The 27,391-nt window shown below is 36.8% G+C and overlaps 1 protein-coding gene across 3 annotated transcripts in view; it reads right to left on the reverse strand.

Annotated features, from left to right (window-relative positions):
• Nucleotides 1-27,391, reverse strand: part of Bche (butyrylcholinesterase) — a 69,454-nt gene that overhangs the window by 9,652 nt on the left and 32,411 nt on the right. For 2 of the 3 annotated variants that reach the window (XM_013518684.1, XM_005393137.2), the window contains exon 3: nt 1,226-1,392. The exons of the other annotated variant lie outside the window; for it this stretch is intronic. In XM_013518684.1, coding sequence (XP_013374138.1) covers nt 1,226-1,392 — 167 coding nt within the window. The remainder of the gene's footprint in view (nt 1-1,225; nt 1,393-27,391) is intronic. 3 annotated transcript variants of the gene reach the window in all.

Genomic DNA, 27,391 nt, shown 5'->3' on the forward strand with positions numbered 1-27,391 from the left:
AAAAATTCTGTCAACAAGAAAACTCAAAAATCCACACTATGTTTTGTTACCTACTACGTAGTCTGAAAATTACAGAATGCTGTGGTGGCTGATATGGCAGATCTGGCTGGCAAACAGCCCGAGGATTGAGTCAGTTATATTCATTTGAGAAATAAAAGTTGAACATAGACATGAGGAATAATGGGAGTTACAAGTAAATGGATATTTTAAAGCTGTACAGTGGGCTGATATATAGGTCACTTTTCTCAAAAAGCCAAGTAAGATGATATATGCTGATATACGTTTGAATACTCAGGTTGATCAAATTTTAATCATGAATATTGAACTTATATGAAAATCAGTACCAATTTCCCATTATTTCCTTATATAATTTTAAACACTTACATCCTAGATACTATCTAACTAAATTTTCTGTATGATATGTATTTCAAAAATAGGTGCATGTACTTTGTTACATATTTGCAAACTCAAGAGTACTTAAAAATATTTATATTTTATTTTTAAGTATGTAGATTATGGACCTATTCTTTCCCCACAAACCAAGAATTTTGGTGTTTTATCAGTAAGTTTGCTTTTACTTACCTTTGAATACTTATTGTGTAGTTCTAAATATTATTTTATGTATTTATTCATTTATCTATTAATTAACTCCATGTAGATTGGCTGAATAGTAAGTAGGGTCCCATACAGATTTCTTGTTCCTCCAGGAAGAAATATACATATATATAATATATATATTTTTTTTTCTTTTTTTTTGTCTGCTAAGTTTTCTACTCCTATAGTGAGTACTAACAACACATCTAAACTTGTTGGAAGAAAGTCTTTTAAATCAAGTAAGCAGGATAATAGGAAGTAAGGAGGCAGATCTGTCTCACATGGGGAGGGGATCGAACACTGGAGGGGTGCAGAGGAAGAGCAGGGTTAGGGGTCAGGAAGGAATCAACACGCGTCGTGTACAGGTGCCCGCTCCATGCAGGGATGTAAGTACTGTTAGTACACAAGGAAGGGGAGCATTTTATTAGTACTGCAGACATGTAGAAGAATAAAGTGAAACAAATAAGAATGTACTCTTTAGTAACATAGCAAGGGAATCAAGTAACTGTGAAGTCACAGACATGCATGTTAACAACATCACTTTAATAATGCCTTGAATAGTCTATCTTTTCCTTTCTTATATAGCCCATAGCCTATTGATTAAACAGTTAAAACACACACACTTACACACCTGTCATTTCCAAAACTTTGGGAAAAAATAGTGTCCAAAATCGGCATTGTTGGGCACGTAGTTTAGTGTATGTTCTTGGTGATTCTGTGTTCAAGGTCAGGTATTTTTGTCCAGTGCTTTTGAAGACCGGCCATCCGGTGCTATTTCTCTGGGTACCATTTGGGTGTCTAAGTAATTAAATAGAGAAGTTATTAAAGATTTGAAATCATGGTGATAAAAAAGAATATTGTTCTCTAAAATTATTAGCAAGAAATTTTAAGCAATCGAAGAAAAATGTAGATTTTGATGATGTCAGATGAACTGGGTTGACTATTTTAGTACCTTGAAGAACTCTGTTAGTAAAAACAAAACTGTAGGAATTAAAATTTAAAGATAAAATTATTGCATGTATTTCTGTATAACATACAGCGAGATAAAATATTTTTCAATTTCAGTAGAATCTTTCATGATCTGCAACTCAGGGTACGGAAAGGGAAGTGCTAACTTGTTCCTTAGCTTCCTTCACACAGAACCACGTTTTCCCAGGAAATATTTACACTCTCTAGTCAACTTGGTGACACCTCTTTCATTCCATTCCTTCTTGAGATTGGGACTCACTACACATTTCCTTGTATAATGAACTCATGATTGCTATATCACCCTGATAAGATCAGCTCACATTTCCTGATATCACTAATTAAAAATTCTGTAATAATTTTCACCACAACTCAGGTTAAGTTAAATGAGATAATATAAGTCACCTTTACAAATTTCTTTTTAAGGGTTCTTTTCATAAACTACCCAATGAGAATTTGTGAATATTCTGAGAAGTTACATCTCTATTTTACTTCTTTCCCTTTATTTCAATTACTATTCATGCTTGGAATTCCCATATTTCACAATCTCATATATCCAAACTTGTTTAGGAATTTTATATACTCTTTTTACTGATATTTCCCATATCCATAATTGTGATTAAATAAAAGACAGTTGACTCCATTTTTAGATATTTGCATTCCTGTGTTCATTATGTCTGCGTAGCTCTCAGTAAATATTAAGATCACATAAATGGAAGCCCCAGGTGTTTCTCAAGTGGCATTAAGTAGTTAATCGTTGACAAATTGGTAGCTTACTCATTAATATATCTTTATGTTATCCTTACTATGAGTTTGATACTGGTCTAGGCTACAAATATGGGAGACAGAATTTGTATGCAAAAACATCTATGAAAACAGAGAACCAACAATGCAAGGTATTCTAAACCAAGTCTAAACAAAGGGACACAAATTTTCAGAAGATGTAGCGATCCCTCCTCCGTGCTTCAAACGAAATACAGGGAGGAACAGGACTGCGGTGCAAGTAGGGAGAAGAAATACGAAGCTGACCCATGAGGCAAATGAAGTCGGCTTGGGAAAGGGAACCGAATTGACACAGAGTTAAATAAGGAGGGCAGGACACGGTGGATCACACTTGTAACCTTGGTGCTTGAAGGGCAGAGGCAGGACTGTCTGGAGTTCCGGAGGGCAGACAGACAGCAAAGTGACTTCCGGGCCAGCCTGGAGTACACAGGGAGACTGAGAGGAAACAAGCAAGCAAGCAAGCAAGCCAGTGAAAAAAATCTGCTTTTTCTTCTTAGCTTAAATGACTATAAACCTAGCGTTTTGGATTTGAAGCCAGAGGGAAGTATTATCAGATAAAAGTTTAGGAGGTAAGTGTGATTATATTAAAATCTGAGAGACCGGAGAAATGGTTGGAAGTTGAGCTTGGATGAATTTGCTATTCATGAGGGATTTTTTTGTGAAGGCAACGTTTTAGAAATATTGAGCTGAAGTGTATTGAGAATAGTATAAAAAACGTACAGTGTAGCTGCAGGTAGTTCTACCACAGACAGAAGACGGAAGTGATAAGGATGGGTAACCTTCCTTTTCTTAGTTTCATTCCACCTTAAAAAGTCCAGGTGAACGTTCTAAAAGTTTGGTGTGTAGAATTCTTCGTTATTCATAGAACACCTGTTGATTATTAATAAATAGAAATTGTTTTACTAATAAGTAGAAATTTGGGAGTAAGAAATTTTGGCAGTTAAGGGTTTGCAGAAAGATTGGAAAAAGCCTCTCAGCACAGCTGACTTTGAAACAAAAGCAGAAATTTATCCAGTGTGGTTATGCGTAGGCAATTTTACCGTCAAGAACTTATATCGACTAAGCATCATAAATTCATATATTTTTTCCTAGAAGCAGACAAACTCAAGCATGAATTCAGGAGTAAGGAACGTTAGAGATAAATAGCTTCCTGATGGACTAGTTGATTTTATGTAGGAATTGGATGATTTAATAAGGAGTATTAATAGCCAGAGCTATTCAAGCTAAGCTAATATCATGGTAGGATTGAAAGTTCCTGCTTTAGGGTGTTATTGCAGAGAGGTCAAGAAGAAAATTTTTCCAGGTTGCAGATGGCATACTTGTCTAGGAGAATTGTGTAGGCTCTTTCTTTTCTTTTAGAACTGTGGAGACTAACAAGCACAGCTGCTGGAGGCTGGATATTAAACCACGAGAACCACCAGGCTGATTCGGAACAGTAATTCTTACGTTCCTAAACTGCCCACTGTCCTCCTAATTCCACTCTAATTAACTGATGGCACCATTTTAACTGGACATTCACTTCTGGCTTCTGCGAACAGTGACTTAAGCAGAACTGACTTGTACTCGAGTGTAGGAACAAAATGCTAATGGCACTGCCCGTGCTCATTTAACAGACTTTGTCCTATGTAATAACGCATGACACTCCACCTTGTAATTCAAAGATAATGAAATTCTTTTGCTATGGATTCAGACAGTTTTCAAAAAATGATTGAAGTAGCTATTGAAGTGATGGAATTTTTTACCCTATAATTTAAATTTCCTAAGAGTTTAAAACTTAAGACATACAACCCTTTTCCTGTCTGTATGAATTAAAAAGCTGTCAAATGTAGCATATTTCCCAGACACACAATTCTGACTCATCTCAAACTTAGAAGATAAATGTAAACATCTTCAGTTTTCTATTTTTCAGAAACATTGCTTTTGTAATACAATAACGCATCAAAATGATTTTACCCTTTCTCAGGAAATACATAAGTATGTTATGTACTAAGTCATAAAATATTTTATTATTACATAACATTCTTTATCTACCTTGCAATATATCAGAATGATTAAAGATCATCTATTACAATTTTCCTTTTATGTAGGTTTGAAAACTTGTAACACAGTCTATTTAACCAAAAATGGCAGAAAGTATCTTCTTATTATCTGAGTTACAGAAAATTAGCTGTCTGTCACTGACACTTGAGCACATATTTAACAACTCATTTCATGAGCAGATTAAAGAAAAAGACATGAATTTACTTAGGATTTTCTTATATGAAGACATGTATACTTAATTTCATGTACAAATTTTCTTCGGTTTATAGATTCCCAATCTGTCTAACCAATGCTAGTATAGGAATTAAGATTTTCCTTAGAGATTTAGAAACTTATAATTTAAATTTTATTTATTTCTAGTTAAGTTTCATAAATTTTAATTTACTTTACAATTATTTATGAAACAGTAGTTAGCAGTTGTAGAAAATTTCAAACTCAGTTGAAGCTTTTTTCTGCCTGAGAAGGGCTGACAGCAGTGACTTTATATTGAACAATAGCTTAAATATGCAAAAAGTTGATGGATGCATATGTTATAAAAACATACTAGAATTCTACATTAAAAATGGAGCAACTATAAAAGAACTGGATAAACTTTTTCAAACTCTGTAATTATGTGATACATTAATTACAGAGCTTGGCTTATTTCATTTAACATAATTCTACAGACATTGTCAAGAAATACAGCATTTCATTATTTTTAGAGCTGAAGAGTATCCCACTGTATGCACGCATTGTATTTTCTTACTCCATTTGTTCATGGACAATTTTGTTAGTAGTGCTGCAATAAACAAGGAAATTGAGATGTCTCTTCAATGTATCAATTTTATTTCTCTTGCATATATACTTAATAATGGGATTTCAGGATTATATTGTATTTCTCTTTTTAACTTTTTGAGGAAGCACTACACCATTTCCCATAATGGCTGCACTAATGTACATCAGTAGTGTCTAAGTTCCCTTTCTCCACATTTTCACCAGGCTATGTTATTCTTCATCATTTTGATAATAGCTATTCTAACAGAAGATGATATCTTGTTGTGGTTTTGATTCCCATTTCCCTAATGGCTAATGATTTTGAGGATTTTTCATAAATTTTATGCCATTTGGATTGCTTTTGAAAAACATCTCCTCATTATTTTTTCATTTTAAATTGGACTTTTTGCTATTCAATTTTTTTAGTTTCTTGTGTATTCTAGATTTCAATACTTTGTCCGATGAATAGTTTAGTGGATATTTCCCCCATTCTATACATTTCATATTCACTATGTTATTTCCTTTATGTGTAGAAGGACCTTAGTTTGATATAATCCCATTTACCTAGTATCAGTTTTCCTGTGTTTTTAACTTTGTACCCAAAATGTTACCTGTATTCTTGTCTTAAAGTGTTTCCCCTATGTTTTCATTTAGTAGTTTTTTCATTTCAGATCTTATATTTAAGTCTTTCATCCATTTTGATAGTGTTTTTATGTACATTGGGAGAAAAGGATAGAGTTTAAATATTTTACATATACTCAATTTTCCTAGCACCCTTTATTGAGGAGGGTATCCTTTATCCAATGTTTGGTTTTGCACCTTTAAAGGAGAATTGGTAGGCTGTAAAATCCTGGGGTTATTCCTGGAGTGAATATCCAAGGGAAATGCTATCTGATCATTAAAATGATATTTGCACTTTAGTAATGTGGTTTGTTATTATATCGTTCACAATAGTTAAGACGTTCAATCAACATGGATGACCAAAAACAGATGAATGGATAAAAAAAATGGTGTATTTAGACAGTGATATACTATTCAGCTATAAAGAATGGTACTATATATATATATATATATATATATCCATATAGTCTTATTTTACAAATACCTAAAAGGGTACACTTGAAGATTTCAAATGAAAAGTTGTAAGGAGAATGACCCCGATTTTATCAGCATATACTACCGGAAATTTGAGAACATCCTGGGCTGGTTGATGACCTGTGCTGGGGGAGTCAGCTCTTGGACCCTCCCTAAGAAATCTGTGAGGAGTTCCACAAAATGTAACCCAGAGTCAGAAAGTAATAGTTTTCTGAAAGCATGTTTACCATGGCACATGCTCAATACACTCTAAACAAGGTTGTCTTTCACAAGTAAGGACAGTACACTTTGGAGAATTTCAGGGGGACAGAGCCAGAAGGGGTACCTGCTGGGAATTAAAGTGCGCCCTTAGGAAGGGCAAGTGGGCAGCACCAGAGGTGGTAACCGGAGCAAGCTTAGGGTTAGTTTCTCTTGTGTTTTCCCTGGAACTTGGAGGAACAGCTGAGGATGGTAGCTGATGGGGTTTCTTTCCAATCCACTGTCAGTCTCCACCCTCATACTGGGAAGGAGAGCTTTTAAACTAAGTGATCTTCCTGGAAACAAGCATGGCAGCCAAGATTCACTTGGGATGGGGAGGTCAAAATCCCAGGGCAAATGCATATAAATGGGGTTTAACTGGGGCAGGCGATGACCCACGTCACCATGCAGTTAGTTCTCCTCGGTGTGCCCAAGTGTGGTCAAAGGTGTAAGAGCAGGTAGCGGAGGAACTAGCAGGGTGTGGGGGACGTTCCATGTGCCCGTCTCGGGGATTCTGAAGTCCGCAAACAGGAACTCTAAATCATTCTTTTCCAGGGTTTCCTCCAAGAGCCAGTTGCCAGTTTCCCAGGCCAGGTCTCTTCTGGCTAACTGCATACTTACCACACACTGTGTAGAGGCGCTGAAATATTGCACTGTAGCTTTTAAATGTACGTTACTAATGTGCCATTTTCAAAATAAAATCTAAGGAGGTGGAAATGTTACCTTCCCTGATTCAGCTATTACACATCGCTTACCTGTATTGTTATTGCATCATGCCCCATACTCCGTGCAATTACAATAATCATTAACTGAAAAAATTGTTCCCACGTAAGTTCATATGTGAACTTTAGATTCCATTGGAGACGTGTGACAGTGCAGTGGGAATTTAATAGCTACTGTTTATTTTAGTGCGAGAGTCTCTCTGCACTGCTAAAGGACTCCCAAGCTCTTTAATGCAGTGTTCCCCCAGGAGCACTAAAGATGTGACTCAATTTACACATTTCAACATGGATGTGATCTTTTAAAATATGCACAGGGCAGTGTTTTGTTTACAGTGTGTACGGTGACGGGCTCCTCCCCTCTCTGCTGCACTGCTGGTTCCGTCTCCTCATCTCTTCAAAGACGCCATTCCTAGCAGCCCAGCTGAAGCGGTTGGTCTTTCCCTCCTCACACTGTTTTATTTCTCTAGGAGCTCCCTCTTTGTCCGTTCTCATGGGAGGATAAGTCCCATGCAAGCCATTGTTTGCTTCATTGTCAACCGGAAAGCGTACCTAACTCAAAACATGCAGGCAAAGAATACGGCCAGCTTACAATTACAGAAGTTGCCTCTTTGTAATTTAATGAAGAGTAGTAAATGTCCACATTTGAAAACTACCACCACACAGAAAATACATTTCGTGGATTACAATTTCTCTGGTTTTCAGGAAAATGTGTACTTTTACCCAACCCGTGGGATCCTGCTGCACATTACTTTTCCTGGGGCCATCGTACATCCGGGGACAGTTGGAAAATGTGCTTCGCATGCTGACTGCTTTCTTTCACAATGACAACTTAACACTTGGGTAAAAAGTAACTCATAATATAGATTATCTTCGCCAAAAACTCTCCATTTAAAACGTAAGATACGGAGATTTAATACATTAGGAAAAATCAGAGCAAACTGAGCAAAACGGAGCATAAAGAAAGTACTGAGGCTTTCGGTTGTCGTCACAAATAGTAGTGGTGCCGGCAAATGAAAATGTGTAGTTTCCTTTCTTTCCTTCCCTCTTTCTTTCTCTTTCTCTTTTTTCTCTTTCTTTCTCTCTGCATTTCTCTCTCTCCTTTTCTTTCCTAAAATTTGTGATCCTCCTGTCTCAGCCTCCTACACATTGAGATTACTTGGGTATTCCACCACACAGGGCTTTATTTTCTACTCTGACATATTTACATAAAGAACAGACTAAATAATATTCACATAGTAAAAAAACTCACTCTTCATATAGAAGCATAAAATGAATATGAAGTGATAATATGATCTGTTTCAGGAAAATGTGGACACACAGTAAAATATTGATGCTGAATAAACAGGAAAAGATAAATAAAATTCTTTTTATTCTAATATCGTTGTCTCTGCCTTGTGTTGCATACAGGAAGCTCCTCAGGTGAAATATGGGAATCAAGTGAATTTCAGAGTAGTTTCTTATGTTTTCCAAGGGAATTTTCAGTGATTAGCATATTCATAAATTTGACTAAGTTCAATTATTAATTTAATTAAGCATGCTAAAATCTGAGCAAGGCTTTTTAAAAGAAATGCATTGTATCATATTCTAATTACATATCCAGCAAAAATGACTATAATACTACTGAATTTTATTAAAGCAACTTAGTGTTAATTTATGATTGCATTGCCCATAACTCAGTCATACATCCCCCACTTTAATTTACTAGCAATGTCCTAGGTTGATTGATTAGTTTTATGTAATTTAATATGCAGAACTTCCTACTTTTCTACAAGCCTCCAAGATGAATCTTTAAAACAAGTTGAATAATTCAAATAGTTTTCCTTGTGTGTATACGTATATACACACACTCTCTGAGACTCTTTGTTGGCGATAGCACAAAAACACACTTGATGGCTTATAAATAACAGAACTCATGTCTCATAGTTCTGTAGGATGTGAAGCCCAAGACAGAGAGCTGGTGGACTTAGTGTTTGGTGAAGCCCTACTGTCTCGTTCACAGACAACCATCCTCTTGCTTTGTCCTCCCATTCGAAGTTCTTCTAAGTCTCCGTGTGGTGGATTAACCAACGGGCAACTTGTAACACTCAGATGAACTGAGTCAGCGTGCTACTGGGTGTGGAAGGCCCGCCTGAGGACTGCTGCCAACAGCATAAGGAGGAGAACTGGAGGGGAAGAAGGTGTGCTGTTGATGTTCCTGGAGAAGCATATCAAGTTGGCTTTTCTGAAATGACCTCTGTTGTTCTCACTGTTAGGAGCTTGGGCCCCCGCTATCGCTGAGGACAGCTGCAGTTCTCTTCGGGGAAGCTCTGGTCCTTACTTTGAGCATCACTTCCCGGCTGCAGTGCAGATCCCTCAGCCTCTGACACAGATCCTTCACCTGGCTGGCGCAGGCCTTCTAACTTCCAGCACTGGCCTTTGAGCCTTCCCGGTGCAGATCCTTGATACAGACTTGCGTGAGACATTACTGCTGGCTGTCAGCCTCCAGGTGGGTTTGCAGAGGACATTTTTGTTTGCCGTGGGCTCTAGGTAGGTCTTCAGCTGGACTCGTGCAGGACATTGTCATGGACTCTAGGCCCACAGCTGGATTCTTTGGGTCTCTAGTGTGTGGAGAGACCTCCCGTATTCTTTTGCATTTGACTCTTTGGATGAATATTATGAAATAATCCCATAAATTATGCATCCTATATTAAATATTTTCCCTTGTAAGCCCTGACTACAACACTTCTGTTAACATGACATCAATCCCATTTATGACAGCACTTACCACCGCATCACCTCTGAAAGTCTCCTCCTAGCATTTTTGTTTTTTGTTTTGGTTTTTTTGTTTTGTTTTGTTTTTTTGGTTTATCTCCGGTACCGGGAACCGAACTCAGGACCTTGTGCTTGCCAAGCAGGAGCTTTGCCGCTGAGCTAAATCCCCAGCCCCCCCCCTTTTTTTTAATTTTACTCTTTTTATTTTTTCTTGTATATTTGGTTTTTTTTTTGTTTGTTTTTGTTTTTGGTTTTTCTCCGGTACCAGGAACCGAACTCACGACCTTGCGCTTGCCAGGCAGGTGCTTTGCCACTGAGCTAAATCCCCAGCCCCTCCTCCTAGCATTTTTGGATTGGAAGTTACAGCTTCCAAATACAAATTTAGGAGGGCACACGTGGTATTTAGATGAATAAATATAACACAAATCACAAACATACACAGGCATATGCGCGTGTGTGTGTGTTCTTCTAACTGAAAATGCATAAATCAAAAACAACTGAATAAATGTAATTTATATAATAATTTAATTAATATCATGTCATATTAATATAACACATTATAGCAGTGCTAAATTTTATAAACAAAATTGTATTTTAGGCTTCAGAACAAATCAGGTCTTATTTATTGTTGCATGTGCAGCATTTATCATAAGCCTGGGCAAAAATTATACGCTTATAAAAAAGGTTGTTGAAATGAGAACTGAGTGAATAGCGTTCTGTATCAGTTCAGCAGTAATCACTAAATAAAAATTTTTCATGCTAGAAGAAACAAATGCCTTTACTGAAATACTTCAACTTGGGAAAAGAGGGTCGAAACTATTATTGTTCTAAGATTAGCTGAAAAGCATCCCACTGATTCTTCAAGATCTCTGAAGCAGTAGCGCCTTTGACTTCAGAGTCCTCCGTCAGGCGCCAAGGAGGCAACATGTGTATGCGATTCTCTGAAGCTTGCTCACAAGCGAAGACTAGCTCAGGTGTTCCGAGGCCCGCTTATATCTGACAGCTTGATTCACGATGGTTTCTTAGGAAGGTTTTAATGGGGATTCATCCTTCCTTCCGGACACAGCAAGGGCAGAGGAATAAATTACTAACAGTGTGCGGGGTATAACAATGGAATTTTGCATGGAGAATTTTTTCAGTGGGTTTCTTTGCAATTTAAAATATGTTTAATACAAAAATCTAAATCTAGTTCATGTTTATTAATTCTTTCCTCACATCTCATATTTCCACTGTGAACTATAATTATTAATGAACAATTCAATATATTTATTAGTGTGTTAATCTTATTTATTTGTCATCATTTTTTCATATAGGCAGAAATTGAACTACCCAGAAGGACAAGATTTTAACAGCATCCTGTAGTGATTTGCAATAACTCAAATATTGACTAATTATGACTTTTTGATTTAAATATATTGTGTGAATATAGTTCACGATCAAATTGATTATTACAAGTTTAGTGTCTTATTGTTAACTAAGGGATTGAGATAAATTTTCAACTTCACACAGAAATACAAAGATAGTGTTTTATCGGACAGAACTGAGAGAGAAAGAAAAGTGAAGGGAACAAAGGGAAGGGAGGGAAGGGACCAAGAAGTGTTAAAGGAAATCTACCATTTCCTTGATTCTGTTAGCAAGTTCAGTCAAAAGGGAAAACACAAGAGTGTGTTACACTTTGGGAGAAAAAGGGATTTACTTTTACTCAACTGTAGTAAAAAGGACCATAACACATTCCAGTTAAACAAATACTACGAATTTGGCTGTGGGGGAAAGGAAGACTTGTTGCTTCCCTTTAAATTGACTTAGTATTCAGCCAGGTTAATTTCCCCTTCTTCCAACTTAGGAGTTAAGAGCTGTCAGAACTAAAGACCTGCAGAATGTGGGCTGAACTTTCAGCATTAGCAATGGCAAAGCAAATATGATGTAATATTACTAGGTATGTACTGTGAAAATGAATGTCTTATAAATTATAAAAAACAGAAGGACAATAGTGGGGAGACTTCTTGGAGAATCCCTGATATGAGGTACCTCATCTCACTATAATCTAGTTTCCTTTCTACTACAACTACCAAAAAGTCTTGCTCAGTTTGCTATGTTGTTTAACTCGGTTACATCTATGAAACAAAGTGTAAAACACGCCTCAAGAAAAGAAAACATCTTTTCAATTCAAGTCAAAATCTTCTGAAACAGATTTCCTTTTGTGTATTATATAACTGGGAATCAGTTTTCCATTGTAAAGCATATGTTCTATATCATTGAGGGAAAGTTCCTGGAAACATAGTTCTTGATTAGTGTTTAAAAAGAGTTTGCATACTTAACCTAGATCCTGAATATTTCACCTGCGCAGGGTCCTGAAAACGAGCAAATCTGTAGAGCTGCTCAGGGCCCTTTACTGGTCAGGGTGAGCTGCACACTGTCCGTTCTCATCAGCCGAATGGGGGAAGGGTTGCAGACAAAGGGCTTTGGAGATGTTGAGTATCCTGGTGCTGTGATGGATGAACACAGCTTAAAGTCTAAAAGATTATTCTTTCTCCTTTCCTCTGCAGTGTTCGGACATAAGGACTTACATAATTAGCTGAGCATGAAAAAGGAATATTGGGTAAGTTTTAGCCTCCTCCAGCTCTGCAGAAAATAATTAACCTGGCTGAATACTAAGTCAATTTAAAGGGAAGCAACAAGTCTTCCTTTCCCCCTCAGTTCCCTCCCTCCCTTCCTTCTTCCCTCCTCCCTTCCTTCCTCCCTTCCTTCCTTCCTCCCTTCCTTCCTTCCTTCCTTCCTTCCTTCCTTCCTTCCTTCCTTCCACCTTTCATTCTTTCCTTCCTTTCTCATTTCCACTCCACTTTCCCCCTCTCCCTCTTCCTCCCACTTTCATTAGTTTGCCAAGTACATCCAGAAGTCTAACCCAGTTCCCAAATGTGAAGCTGCATTATGCTGGTGTCTATTTTTGTTTTCTAGTGTTAGCAAGGCCTCTGCAAACACTTGGATGCAGTCAGGAATCTCAGAGGAGCTACAGCCCAGTGATCTGCAGAAAGTTCAAATGTCTTCACGTAATGGCAGTAGAGAACTTATTTTAATAAAGCGGTAGACGTCGCATTAAATACGAATAAGAAAATACTTACAATCTTGAAACAAATTGGTTTCTCTTTTGAGCCTTCCAAGCCCTATCAGGTTTGCTCTTTTTTGAGTCTGTTTGCTCTAGGCTGGGCCATAAAGACTCTGGAAGCAAGCCCACTATTTCAGGAATGAGCTTGAGAAATGCCAAAAAAAAGTCCTGGAAACTTAGTTCTGTATGGCATATATAAATCTTAAAATAGCTAGATTTTGAGGGAATACTTTTACATTAGAAAAGACTTGGGAAATCAAATGCTCTAGAAAATTATACCAAACCTTAATTATTGTTTTTTTTTTTCCTTAAATGGGTGATTTGAGCATAAATTTTTCTTAAATTGAAATTGTTTTTAAATCAGTTCACAAGAGAACCTCTTATTTGATTAATCACCTTCAGTGGACTACCAAGGTCTATGAGAACAGATATGTCTGTTTTTTTTATTCCTGCAGACCAGAGCAGTCAGTGTGCCATAAAAGCCACTCTGTAGGTGTTTCCTACTGAGGATTCCAGGATGTAAACAATTACGCTATCTCTGAATGGAACTTTAAAGTGATTGAAATTATACAACAAAATATTGCTTTTTGAAATGAAAGAAGAGAGTTCTTTCTACCTCCTAAATGACTGGTGGGTATGTTTTTTTATTTCGTATTTTAAAGAGAAAAAGAAAATAAAGATAACAACAAAATAGAGTTTCAAAACAGGTTAGTAGGAGAGTTACAATAATTAACATGTTGTGTATTGATGTCTTCATAGTAGTTATTCAGAGTATAAGATATAGGCATGATACCTTGTCCAAACAATATTAGCACAACTCTTTCTTTTCAGTGAACTAAGAGAAAGTAGCTGTATAACTAGTGAGTGTGTGAACTAAGACATTTTGAGATTATTTGAGGTCTGTTTCAGAGGTGTGTGAATAAATGAAATGCTATTCTAGCAAAGGTTTTTGGGGGATGGGTGGATTTTATGTCCATTGGACACTTGGGTTATGCACTTTTTATACAATAACTCAGTTAATCTTTAAAACAGTTCTTTGAAGGAGGTAACACTGCTATTCAGATTTCATAGGTGGAGAAACTTAGATTCAGAAAGTAATTTGTCCAGTACTGCACATCTGGAATGTCTGAGTAACTTCACTCTCAGAAAGTTGAATTCAGTTATCTCAGAACACATAATCCCAAAGCATAAATCTGAAGTTATCCTGATTTCAGCTGAATATCTCATTTTGCATATTAAAATTTTAATGTTACTCTTTTCTAATGAGAAGTAGTCTTATTGTACAGCTTCAGAAAACTAGGATATAGAGCTCCATTCAGTGATACAAATCAAGTATGCAAGCCTTCTACTTTGGATGCTTAAGATAAGATGTGAAACAGTCAGTCAAATTTGTCATGGTGAGGTGGACAACTACCAATGCCGCTAGTCTTTAGTAGAAATTACCAACACAAGAAAAATTTTAAGTCAATGTTATTGCAATATATCAGTGTAAAGAATAAAAACCAAATCTGCTCAGTGAATTTTCCTGAGATTTAAATGAATTAATTTGGTAATCATTAAAATTTTGATGTATACAAAATTACCCTCTTTTATTCAGTCAATTTAAAATACTTTGCTAACTTGTGAAAATCTTTAACCCAATAATATATAAATCTTTATACAGTTGATGGGTAATAACATATCTATGATTGATACCTACAACACAAAATGTCACATTGTTTTTAAATGATTTTTTAATTCTTTGACTAATAACTATTCAATTAAAATTATTATATATTTATTTTCCATTAAGTAAAGATTTTATTATGTATCATTTCAGCATTAAACTGTTTCTCAGGAAACATCTCACTTTATTAACATCTAATCAGAGTATTTTTAAAACTAAAGTCTTTTCCTTCTATTATTAAAATGTTTTAGTTCATAATTTCTAGACATCTTAGTTTTATCTATTATTTAGTAAATTTTTACAGCTTCAGTGTAATCCCAACAAAATTCCTCAGAGATCTAGAGAAAACATTCTTAAAATTTCATTCAAAAATCATTAGTATACTTCATAGATCTAGAGAAAATATTTTTTTTTTGTCTTTTTCAGACGTAGTCTCACTATGCAATTCAGGCTTGCCATGAGTTCACTTTTTAGCCCAGGCTGGTCTCAAACTCACAGTGATCCTCCTGCCTCAGCCTCCTGAATGCTGGGGCTACAGGGATGCACCACCATCCCTGGCTAGAGAAAATATTCTTAAAATTTATCTGGAACCAGAAGAAACCTAGAATAGTAAAAGGAATTCTGGGCAACAAAGGAAAGGCAAGAGGCCTCACAGTCACTGACCTGACATTATACTACAAAGCTACTGTGCTAATATCAGTATGGTACTGCAAAAAAACAGACCTGAAGATCAATGGAACGGATTAGAAGATATAGACACAACCACAAACACACTCAGTCACCTTATCTTTGACAAAAAGGGGCCAAATAACTTCACTGGAACAAAGATAGCCTTTTTAATAAATGGTGCTGGAAAAACTGGTTGTCTGCATGCCAAAGTCTAAAATTAGATGCATGTTTATCACCATGCACTAAATTAAAGTCAAAATGGATCAAAGATCTAAATATTATAACCGAAACACTAAATCTATCTGAAGAGAAATTAGGCAGAAAGCTTTTATTTTGGTTTTGGTTTTTTTCCAGTACCAGGAATCAAACTCAAAATGTTGCACTTGCCAGGCAGGTGCTGTGCCACTGAGCTAAATCCCCAGCTCCCAGGCAGAAAGCTTGAAGATATAGGGGTAGGCAGAGAGTTCATGAACAAAAACCAACCTGCACAGAAAATACTTCAAAGAATCAACAACTGGGATCTCATATTACTGAAAAGTTTTTACACATCAAAAGAAATCATCAAGAGAGTAAAAAGAAAACCTATGAATTAGGAAACAAATTTAGCTGACTGTCCCTCAGACAAACAACTTTTATCCAGAACACATAAAAAATTAAAAAAAAATCAGGCCCTCAAAATTCAAAGACCCGATTAAAAATGGGCATCTGAGATGAATACACACTTTTCAGATAAAGAAATACAAATGGCAAATAAATACGTGAAAAATATTCAATATCATTGGTCATTCAAGAAATACAAATTAAAGACATTGAGATTCCATTTCACTCCAGAAAGAATGGCTATCACCAAGAAATGAACCAACAAGAAATGCTGGCGGGGCTATGAGGAAAAAGGAACCCCTCTCCACTGTTGGTGGGAATGTAGACTGATACAACCACTGTAGAAATCAGTGTGGCAATTTCTCAAAATACTAGGACTAGAGGTCCCATTCACCCAGCTATTCCCCTACTGACTATTTTCCCAGAACTGAAAACATCATACTACGGTGATTTACATGCACCCATGTTTATTGCAGCACAACTTGTAATAACCAAATCTTAGAAACAATCCAAATGCCCATCAAAAGATTTGGTATTTCTATACAATAGAGTATTACTCAGCTATAAAGAAAGATAAATTCAAGGATTTTATAAGTAAATGGATGCAACTAGAGACCATACTCATAAGTGAAATAAATCAGACTCACATGTGTAAACATCATATTGTCTCCCTAGTGTAAGAACCTGAAAGAGTAAATAAGATCCAAAAAGTACACTAAATATTTTGAAAGGGAAAGAAACTGCTAACAAGGAAAGAACAACCGGGATGAGGCAAAGAAGAGAAGAGAGAAAGAAGGAAGGGAAATATATATACAAGACAGCTAAGATAATTGTAGTACTAATATTTATTAGTTTACTGACATGAACAGTTAATGCTTATTTGTTTTGGTTTGTTTTGTGTTGACTAATTTTACATGCTTAAATCTGGTACTCTGAGCAACTACTTTGAAGACAACAATATGCAATATAACATTTGTTGAGTTCCTATCATCCTGTTGAAATTCTGTATCATTTTTAATTTTTTATTAGTTTTTATTCTCTTTAAAAATGCATTTATTTCTCAAGAATGAGTAAGAAAGGCCATTTAATAAAGTAGGGATTTTCGTGAAGTAGTGTTCTGTAACCTCCCACTCGGTCTTCTAGTTTCTCTATGTTGTCGGCATAGTGCTAGTCTAACCTCCGTTTGCTCACTTTCCATAATGGGATATATGTCTCATAAGAGATAAAAAGATTCCATAGTTCACCATTGTATTCATCACTAAATCTCGTTAAGAAAAAATCTGCATTCAGGCCCCTCCTCGAATAAAAATACGGTTGCTGAGATGAAACTTTCTCTCAAATAGAAACACATCTCTTCACGTACCAAGCTAAAAACTTCCATTAAAGCTTAGCCCGGGGATCTCTGATTTGTATCCTCAAAGAACGCGTATAAAGCTCCTTTGATAATGCATACTGAATTGTATTTAAAATCACATAAATTCACTTCCACATCCCTACAGGACCTTTCGTGTTCTCCAGATTAAAAGTTCTCTCTCTGTTTGTGAGAAAACTAGCTTACTCTTACCGTGGGATGTATGACTTGATGGTCAGTATACACTTGTTTTTTCAAAAACTCCAAAATAACATACTGACTGGATTGTTTGCAGAAAGCCATTTGTTATTCATTAATGGAATTTATTGCTTGTGGTTTCCCAGGAATTTATCTCCAGGCACTAGATATTCAAAGTAAATGGAACAGTTGAGGTGTCTGATCTCAGAGATTGATCAACTGAATGAGTGAAAAAAAGCAATACATAAACAAATTGAAAGATTTTCTAAATATTGATCGCTGCCAATGATTAAAAGACAAGAAAGACACTCAAGCATATTTAAAGAGAATGCGATAATTTGGAATTGGCTGCCGAGTTGTGGACAGGATTTGTGAGCTGAACTGAAGGAGGATCGAGGCCGTCCTCCCACCTCTTCCTCGCTGCAGCTTCCTGGCTTTTACTTAGGAACAGAAGTGCGGGAGGAGGAGAAGCCCGGCCTCTGCACACCTCAGAGACGCTGAATTCGGCTCAGGCAGCGCCTCTCAGGCTCCCCTCTGCTGACAGTGACGAATGTGATTCTGAATGACTTGTAATTGCAGCTAAGTCTGTCACAGGGTTTCACTTTCCACGTCTAAAGCAGGTGGGCCATAATAAAAAACTGCAACGGTAATTCATCTACACTGAAAAGTATTATTTAGTAACTTAGGAAGTTAAAGGCAGTGTAGCTTGGAGACAATCCCATGAATTTTATTCCAAAATATTTATATAAAGAAATGCTAGAGAATATCTCACGTTAAATGTATACTGTTTTAGGTTTAGAGCCCTAAAATATTGCTACATTCTTTAATATTGTATACGAATACCTAATGATAAAATAACTTGATTTATTACAACTTAATAAGTTATTCCATAAGCATGGAATAAATTGTGACATATAAAATATTAAATGAAGATTTTTTTATAAAAACAAAGTATATTTAATCTGGGATGATATAAAATTTATTTAGTACATGAAAGATGGAAAATTTATAAAGAAAAGGAGGAGTACTCCAGCCAAAACTATATTTATCTTACATTATGATATTTTCCTGATAAAATGAGTTGTGAAATGTTATTTTCAATTCCATACTTTATAAATAAATTTAGAGTCAAGAAGCAGATGTAAGATACATTTATTACAAGTTATATTAGTTATGTCCATTTGGGAAATTTACTAAAAGTCATCATCAGTGGTATTATTTATAAAACAAAGATGCTAATGGTTTTTTTGAGTGGCTGTGAAGGACATATGCAATTTTTAATCCGAATGTTTAGAACACTGTTAAAAATACTTAATGAATCAAAAATATAATGAAGAGGAAAAAGATAAAGGAAAGCTAAACATGGACAACTTTGAGGACAGTAAAAGAAATCCCTTTAAGCACTCCTGCATGTCTAGAAGTTGCCGGTAGACATTTCTATACTATATCCCCAACTACGTGTATCCCCAGGGAGACACACCTTGCCCACTGGACCAGTTCTCCTACAAACTTTGAGGTCGGTGTTTTTAGGCAGAGACACAGAGAAAGAAAAGTGCAGTTGGAAAGAACTGCGTTTAAACATGGACTTCACAATCTGCTGTCTTGCTCCAGTGCCAAGCTCTCCTTGATACGTCCTAATATGTTGAAAATTCAGTTAACAGGCAAGGCTTCCACATGAGCTGAGATAGTTGATGCTCGTGATCTCACTCTAGAAGACTAAAGCAGGACCACTGCAAGCCCAAGCCTAACTGGACAGTTTGTTAAGATCCTGTCTCAAAATGAAAACTAAAAAGGGCTGGGGATGCAGATCTTCTGAGTAGAATTCTGAGATTCTCAGTACTCCCCTCTACTCCATCCCCCCCACTGAAAAAAATAGTAAAGGCAGTGGTGGAAAAAAAATCAAGAAATTCTTTTTTTTTTTTATTTTAAAGAGAATAGTAAAAATATATATAGAATAACAATACCCACAGCACAGACAAAAACAAAACAAAGCAAAAACATGAAAAATGATACAGGGTTTCAAAAAAAATAATAGGCATTAACAGTGATTGTTTTTTGTTTTTTTTTTTTTTTTTGGTTTTTTCTCCGGTACCAGGAAGCGAACTCACGACCTTGCGCTTGCCAGGCAAGCGCTTTTGCCGCTGAGCTAAATCCCCAGCCCCAACAGTGATTGTTATAATACATATTGTTATCTTCAGTGAAGTTGCTTAGATTACCAGATGCAAAACTGCAACAGTGATCAAAACATTAAAGAGAATGAAAAATAGTAATTAAAAAACATTAGAGGTGACACAGTTTTGCTAGACAAGAAGAATAGCTGGGATAACTGTACTGCTGATAGCTTTGATGGCTATCTGATGGCTTACTGAAAGGAACAGTTAATGCTTAATTTTTTTTATTTTGACCAGCTTTGCACGCTTATATCTGGTAATCTGAGCAACTGATTTGAAGACAACAGTATGCAATATAACAACCATTAGTGAGTTCCTATTATGTTGTCTAAGAAATTCTTAAACAAATGTTTAGATGACCATAACCTAACATGAATTATTTCACCGTTTTTGGATTGAGTCATTAAAAGGTATTTATCATATCTTCTAAAATATTTATAATTTAAAAATAAGCATCTCAATTATATTGGTACGTATATTCATTTAGATATGCTTCTATCCATAACGCATGTTATTCATGTTTTTTAGGGTGATAAGTGCTCATAATAAGGCAGATTTTAATTAAAATATTTTAAATATTCTCTCTTTTATTATTACCACTATTTCCTTTTATGCTGTTAACTGTCTGGTTTGTTTTTTGAAGGTAACACTATATATTTTAGATACGTTTCTGCTTCTTACACTATTATGAAACTAAATGAGCAAAGGATTATTTATCCTTGGCTATTTCTATACTTTTGACTTCCTAGGGAACCAACAATTCTAGGATGGGGGAAAAGAGAAAAAAAAGGAAGGAAAAAGCATATATATACACACACAAGATAACTAAGATAATTGTACTACTAATTTCTATTCATTGAAAGGAGCAGTTAGTGCTTATATCATTTGATCAACTTTGCCTGCCTGTATCTGGCAATCTGAGCAATTACTTTGAAGATAACAACATGCAATATAACAACCACTGTTAACTTCCTATCATCTTGTTTTGAAATTCTGTATCATTTTTATTGTTTTTTTCTCTCTTAAAAAAATCTAATTTAGTATGTAAACAAACGGATGCCTAAAGTAAGGATATATTTTTGTACCAAACAACAGGTAAACTTAAATCCCAGGCAAGCAACCAATCAGATTATGCGCAGGTAAGGACAACAGTCCCTCACATCATGTCCAAATAAGGTAGATGCCCAGCTATCACCAGTCCATTCTACTTTGTTTCCTTGCTGGCTTCTGAAAGCTGATTGGGCTGGACCTAGAGGCGCGCACCTGTAATCCCAGCACTCTAGGCGGGTAAGGCATTAGGATCACAAATTCAAGCTCACTCGGAGCAGCTTATTGACTTAATGAAACCTTGTCTCAAAAATAAAAAGGGAAACGGACGTAACAGTGCCGAGGCTTTGGGTCCAGTCCCCAGTAACCCTCTGCTTCCCGCAAACAAAGCCCGTCTGCTCACGCATCTTGCACAGTGCTCTGAACCTCTCCTGGTTCTAATGTGGTGCAATGCATGCACTGTTCTTTGTTCAAATACAACCTGTTAAATTCACTTTGCCCACTTGGGGATTCCTGACAGAAAGACAAGTGAGAATACAAAGATGGGGGTTATGGCGAGTAGATAAACACCTGCAGCTAACTGTACCAGACTGAGTTGCAGGATTTTATTTGAAAAATAATGAACTGGTTTACTCTTTTGCAGCAGTGGAGATTGAACTCAAGGCTGTTGCAGGACTTTTAAGCTGTATGCGTTCAATGGGAGATTCCAAAAAGGCTGTACATCCCGTAGAACCACCTTCACCGAGTTTCAGTATTCCAGAAGCACCTAAGAGCTTGATCATTAGATTCAATAGCATGTACAAAATAAGTAAACTACCTTTCCGATTCTGGGTAACCAAGTCACAGTCTTCCTCCAAATATCCTCTCCCCATCTACCTACTATTTTGAGGAAAACTTCACTCTCAAATTTGAATTATTCTCATAGGTGGTATCTCATATATCTCTTGTCACAGTCTTTTATCTATAGCATTTTACTTGGCCCTAGTCATAAAATTCTGCCTGTCACATATGTGTTTTTATTCAGGCACATCCCCCTCCAATTCTGCAGCAGTGTCCTGTGCTAACCCTCACCAAGCCATCCTCCGCAGACACAGGCTTCTGTGTGCTCCACCTCATGTCCTGAATCTGCTCTTGCTGCCATAGGCCTGGGGTGGTGTACGATACACGGGTTAGAACCACAAGATTTACAAAAACGCTCGGATGCTTAAAGCTATTGAAGTTCATGAAATTGTTCAACTTCTCAGAGCCTGTTTATCTTCTTTGGAGGGGCTAGTGAGATTGAACCTAGTGAGGGTAGAGCTACTTCGTAAGCCCTTTTTATTTTAAGACAAGGTCGTATCTGGCCTTGAACTTGCAATCCTTCCACTGCAGCCTTCTGAATAACTGGAATTACAAGCATACTTTGCCAGATCCACTTTAAACCATGGATTTCTAATAAGTGGTTTCAAGAGGATGAGTTGGCAGTAATACAGCCAAAAGAGAAAGAATCTCAACAAAAATTGACAAATAGTATTTCATATAGGGCTTTTAGAGAATAGTAAGAAAAATGAATTGTATTCTATGTGAAACGAGATATCCCTGGAGAGTCATATATAGTTAATGATAAAATCTGTTTTGCCTGTAGGAAATATCATTCCAACCACAATGAGGGGAATAAATTATAGAAAGACAAAGGTGGGACCAGGGAAAAAATGGACAATTATAGTAAACCAGAAAAAAATAATTGATCTGCTTAGATTAAGCTTGTAGCTCTGCAGAGAGTGAAACCTGAATTGTTTTCATACGTATTTTGAAGGCTGAGCTTGCAGGGTACACCAATGTGGACTGAAGAAGGAATCAAAGGAGACATTTTTTGAGCTAAATAAAAGAGACGTCTATAGAGTTATGAATAGATTTCATAAGTGTTAACATAAATGTTATGCCAATAGATGAGATGACCTAGGAAAGTATATGGGTAAGGAGAAGGAAAGATAGTGAAAATGAAGCTCTGGAGAAATTCAAGGGGGGAAAGTGGAGAAAAAGCTACCTATCTATCTATCTATTTATGAATCATTTATTTCTTTTACTATATTTTGTATCCAAAAATGTTATAAGTGCTGGAAATACAGTTGTGGACAAAATAAATTTAAAAATCTGTCCTTCTGGAGCTGATACCTTAAAGAAAAGCAGCAATGACAATAAACACAGCTACCAGTTAAATGATACATGCTAAAGGGATAGACAGAAGCAGCAGAGGGAGATGTTAAGTGTGTGGAAAGTTGCAGCGAATTTGTAACTCATTTAATTTATTTGCTTGCTTTATTTAGCAGTGAAAAACCATCACACTGCATGGTTGAGCAATTAAATATGTATTTTCCAAAAACGAGAGAATATTTTGCTACTTAACCAAAACTATACCATTGTAACATCTGATAAGTGCAACAATAGTCTCTGAATGTTATATAACATCTAGGTTATTCCACAAGATATGTAATGAACATAAAAGCTATAAACAATCTGTATTTTCTTAAACATAATCTTGTGTTGGCTATTTTTAAAGGTCAAATTGACAGAATTTATTGATAAACTGGAAGTATTGATTTCCAGTGGGAAATATTGAAAAACAATTAAACTACTTTTCTGGTTCTGGGTACCTAAGGCAGTCTTCCTCCTAATGAACTTTCTGCATCTATCAGTGGGAAAATATTAAAAATGCAAGCAGCAATGTTCTTCCTGAGGATTTTTGCATAAACCAATGAAAGAATGGAATTATTTCTGAGATGAGGCAGTCTATAAAGAATATTAAAAGTAAATTGTAGATACTAAAGTTCGTGATAGTTACTAAATGTTTGAAGGGTTATGTGTGTTAGGTCCGCGGGTTCAAGGAGAAATATGAGCTGTGTAAGTTCGGACGTCATCAGCATTTGTATAGCAGTTAAAGCAGCAAAACTGAATTGCATTTCCTGTGGAATACGTACGTACAGAAAAGAGAAGATGTCCAGAAGATGAGCATAGACATTACAATATTTAGAGACGAGGGGAAGGGAAGAAACAGCAAAGAAGACAAAAACAGCCGTCTTCAAGGGTTAGAGAAAATTCAGAGATTCCTGGGTTTATGTGACTTACCTGAAGATGAACTGAGGAGGATAGAGCATGCAGGTATCGGACTCTGAAGATAGCTTTACTGAAATAACTGAGAAGTGATCAAGCCCTTTGTTAACATGGACTGAACTGTTTGTCAATATGACAGTAGCTGACATGAAATCTTATTGACAGAATTCAGTTTATTAGTAATGTGACTGACAGAAGGACAGAAGCCTGTCTCAGCCAGCAGCAACATGGGATTCCCAGCTTCTGAGACAAGGGGGGCTTCGTATACTGACCCACACAATGATATATACATGGGCTTCGTTAAAGACCACGAACACAGCAGAGGGTGTTTAGGAGACCGTCCAGGCCTCAGTGGCCGGCCCTAGAAGCTCAACTTACTGTCTTTAGGACTTCACGGGGCGGGTTTGGGACCCTAGCCATTGTCACCTGGTGGGGAAGACGGTGGCCACCACCAAGAGGCAAAGCAGAAGATCCTGACGTTTCTTCCCTTAAACACACTGAGAGAAATATTTAGAGTTCACTTTACATTGATAGTGAAAATTAAGCTAGAATGTAGGGCCAAAGCGTTATGTGATTTGTTTCTCTTGAGTGTCTTTGCTAAATACCCTCAGGGCTCCGAAGACTCCTGGTTCTTGTTTCCTTTGGGTCCGTGGCGTCCGGTTTGTGGATTCTCTGCACGTCTCTCGGCACCTCAGCTTGTTCTCCGCTCAGACTTCCTCTGCAAAGTGTTTCTTTGTCCTGAATCCGAGCCTTTCTGGATTTCATACTCAGCTTCTGCATTCCAGTTCATTCTTTCTCTTTCTGATTCTTCATGGCGGTTTTTATGCTTTTCTTTTTTACATCTTTGAGGTTTTACGAGAGGACAAAAGTAGACAACTAGTAGACTTATTTCATTTAGTGACTTACTCTTAAAGAGAAAAGAAAAGTGGGGAAACAGCTGTAGAACAATGGGAGGTCACATTTTAAGAGTGGAAATGTTTTGTGCATTAGTAAACTCCCAGGTATGATTCAGTGCAGGTAAAGTGATGCTAAGAGGAAAAGAAAAGGAATGATTAGAAATTCAGTGCTGGCTCAGTCATTAGTGGGTGGAAGTGAAAGGACCCGAACTCCAGGCAGAGATGGCGCAGGAGACACAGTAACAGGAGCACTAGCTCTATGTTGGTGTTTTGGACGGGGAGGTGCCCCATGCTCCTTGCCCGGCTCCTGTTGTCCCCCTTGAGGAATTAAACATGACAACCCAGAAGTTCAACACTTATTTAAAGTAAAACAGATGAAAAAGAAAGCAAAAAGAAATGCTCAGGAGGAAGAAGTACTCTGAATGAAAGAGCAAATATGCCCTGCATACAGAGTGGGCCACTACAAGAACAAAAGTGCAGTGGCAATGAAATCAGGCTGGCCTCAGACTAATGATGATCTTCCTGCCTCAGCCTCCTGAGCATTGGGACTACAGGCATGCACCACCACGTCCCACTGGTCACTGTCTTTTATATCCTCTTTGGACATCAGGCGAAGGCCATCCCAAGCAAGGCTCAAATGGACATCAGATCCAGGCCATCCCACGCAGGGCTCAAATGCTGCTCCAGGCACGCTTCTTTACTATGATCTGACAAGTCTCCATGATCGATGAGTCATTCCTGATTGTCCAGCCGGCTTCCTGTACCCCAGTTTTCTACTTTATTGGGGTTTTGATCAGTGGATTGATTCTGTGATCTAATTAGTTCTGAGTTTTGCTTTTTTTTTCATCCTAGGAAGGAAGCTTAAAACTCAAAGTGTGACTGAAGTAAGAATTGCTTGGTTTAGTTGTGAGGAAAGGGAAGGCACTGATACTCACTGGAAAAGATGAAATTTCAGGGGCATTGTTGGTATAAATACTGAAATAATGTAATACAGGTACTTGCTTTATAGTAGACAGAGGAAAATAGGCTTAATGCTAAAATTTTCCTGTAAGTGAATAGGACCCAGCAGAATTTAAGCAATCAACAGCAACCAGAAACGTGAGTGAGTGATATAATATCTTTTTTTTTTTTTTTTTTTTTTTGTACCAGGGATCGAACTCAGGACCTTGCGCTTGCCAGGCAGGTTCTTGTGCTGCTGAGCTAGATCCCTGGCCCCTAGTATCATAAAATCTACTTCATCAAAGTTTATTCTGAGAGGGAAAGAAGAAGTAATATTTGGAAATAACAAGTAATAAAGGGTTCTCAAAGATCTATGAGACAGTAGAGAGAAAACAGCAATGAACTAAATTACCAAATACAAAGTCAAGTTTTCAGTCTTTGCTTTGCCAATGCTTTACCTTTCTTTTTGAAAAAGCTAACTCCCTTGCCTTCATTGTTTTCTCCTAATTTTATTGTTCCTACTCTGATTTTCAGAACTCCACTGTGCTTAAGTCAGGAAAAGCCCTGAGTTTTGCTGAGCCAGAAAACCAAATACCACTCACTGATCTTCCTTTCTTCTCTGTTTGCATATCCACCCAGCTGGTCACCAGACCCCTGAGGTCCCACTCACCAGACCTCTCAGATCCAGCCTGCGCCCTGCTTGTTCTCTCCAGAGTTTCCCACTGCTGAAAATGCATCCAGCTCCCCAAATTTTACTCTCTCCCCATTCTTGTTCTCCTCAAGGCCACTTCCTCTATGGATACAGTGGTTTTTCTAAAATTAAATTTGATAAAATTCTGCCTTGACATTAATTTAAAAAAAATTTCCACACGATGCCCTTGACATGTGATCCACACTATGGTGCGGTTCTTAAATCCATCACCTGGTGTCCTCCTCCCCCTCCAGCTAGACTCATGGCTTGCCACACCTGTCTTATGGCTTTTTCTTATTCTTTTGTATCATTTCAATGTCTGGATATATACAATTTCATATTCTGAAAGAGATTTTTTAAATCTCCCTGAGAAAGGGTTTATACACTTCCGGGGCTGATTGACAGTCCCCAATGTTTGTTTCCCAAGTTGGCATCCACCATGGAGGATCCTCATTGTACTGGTCAGTTGTTTATTCTGGCTCCTTCCCTGCAGTCCATGATTCTATCTGTAATGGTAGGTCTCTACTTTTTCAGCGTTATATTTATGTTGATGGCACAGCATTTGCCCAGTGCCTGGCTTATAATTGTTATCCTGTAAACACTGGTCAAATTATTGAAATTATAAATGATTACAAAAGTATGAGATAAATTTTAATATAAAAACTTAATTTTTAAAATTTTGTTTACATTCATAATGTTGGATAAGACAAAAGAAGACTAGAACCAGATGCCCAAATAATGATATAATTTCATCTTTGTGATAATAATTGCATAGTTTGTGTTAATGTGCTATAATAATGGCTAAAATGGATGAAATATTGTGGTGATTGTTTTAATTACCAACTTGGGTCTTTTGTGGCAGTATTGATTGATTATACAAAACTCAGTTGTTAAATTAGGGAGAGAAAAATAGCATGACTAGAACTCTAATTTTAGACAAACAACTGCAATGATGATGTCATGTCTCTGGGAGGATCTATTAAATAGACTCAAAATGCTATATTTAAAACTATGATTTATCATGTTTCC

Source organism: Chinchilla lanigera, unplaced genomic scaffold (genome assembly GCF_000276665.1).
Source record: "Chinchilla lanigera isolate Chin_1 unplaced genomic scaffold, ChiLan1.0 scaffold00047, whole genome shotgun sequence".
In the NCBI taxonomy this organism is placed as follows: domain Eukaryota; kingdom Metazoa; phylum Chordata; class Mammalia; order Rodentia; family Chinchillidae; genus Chinchilla; species Chinchilla lanigera.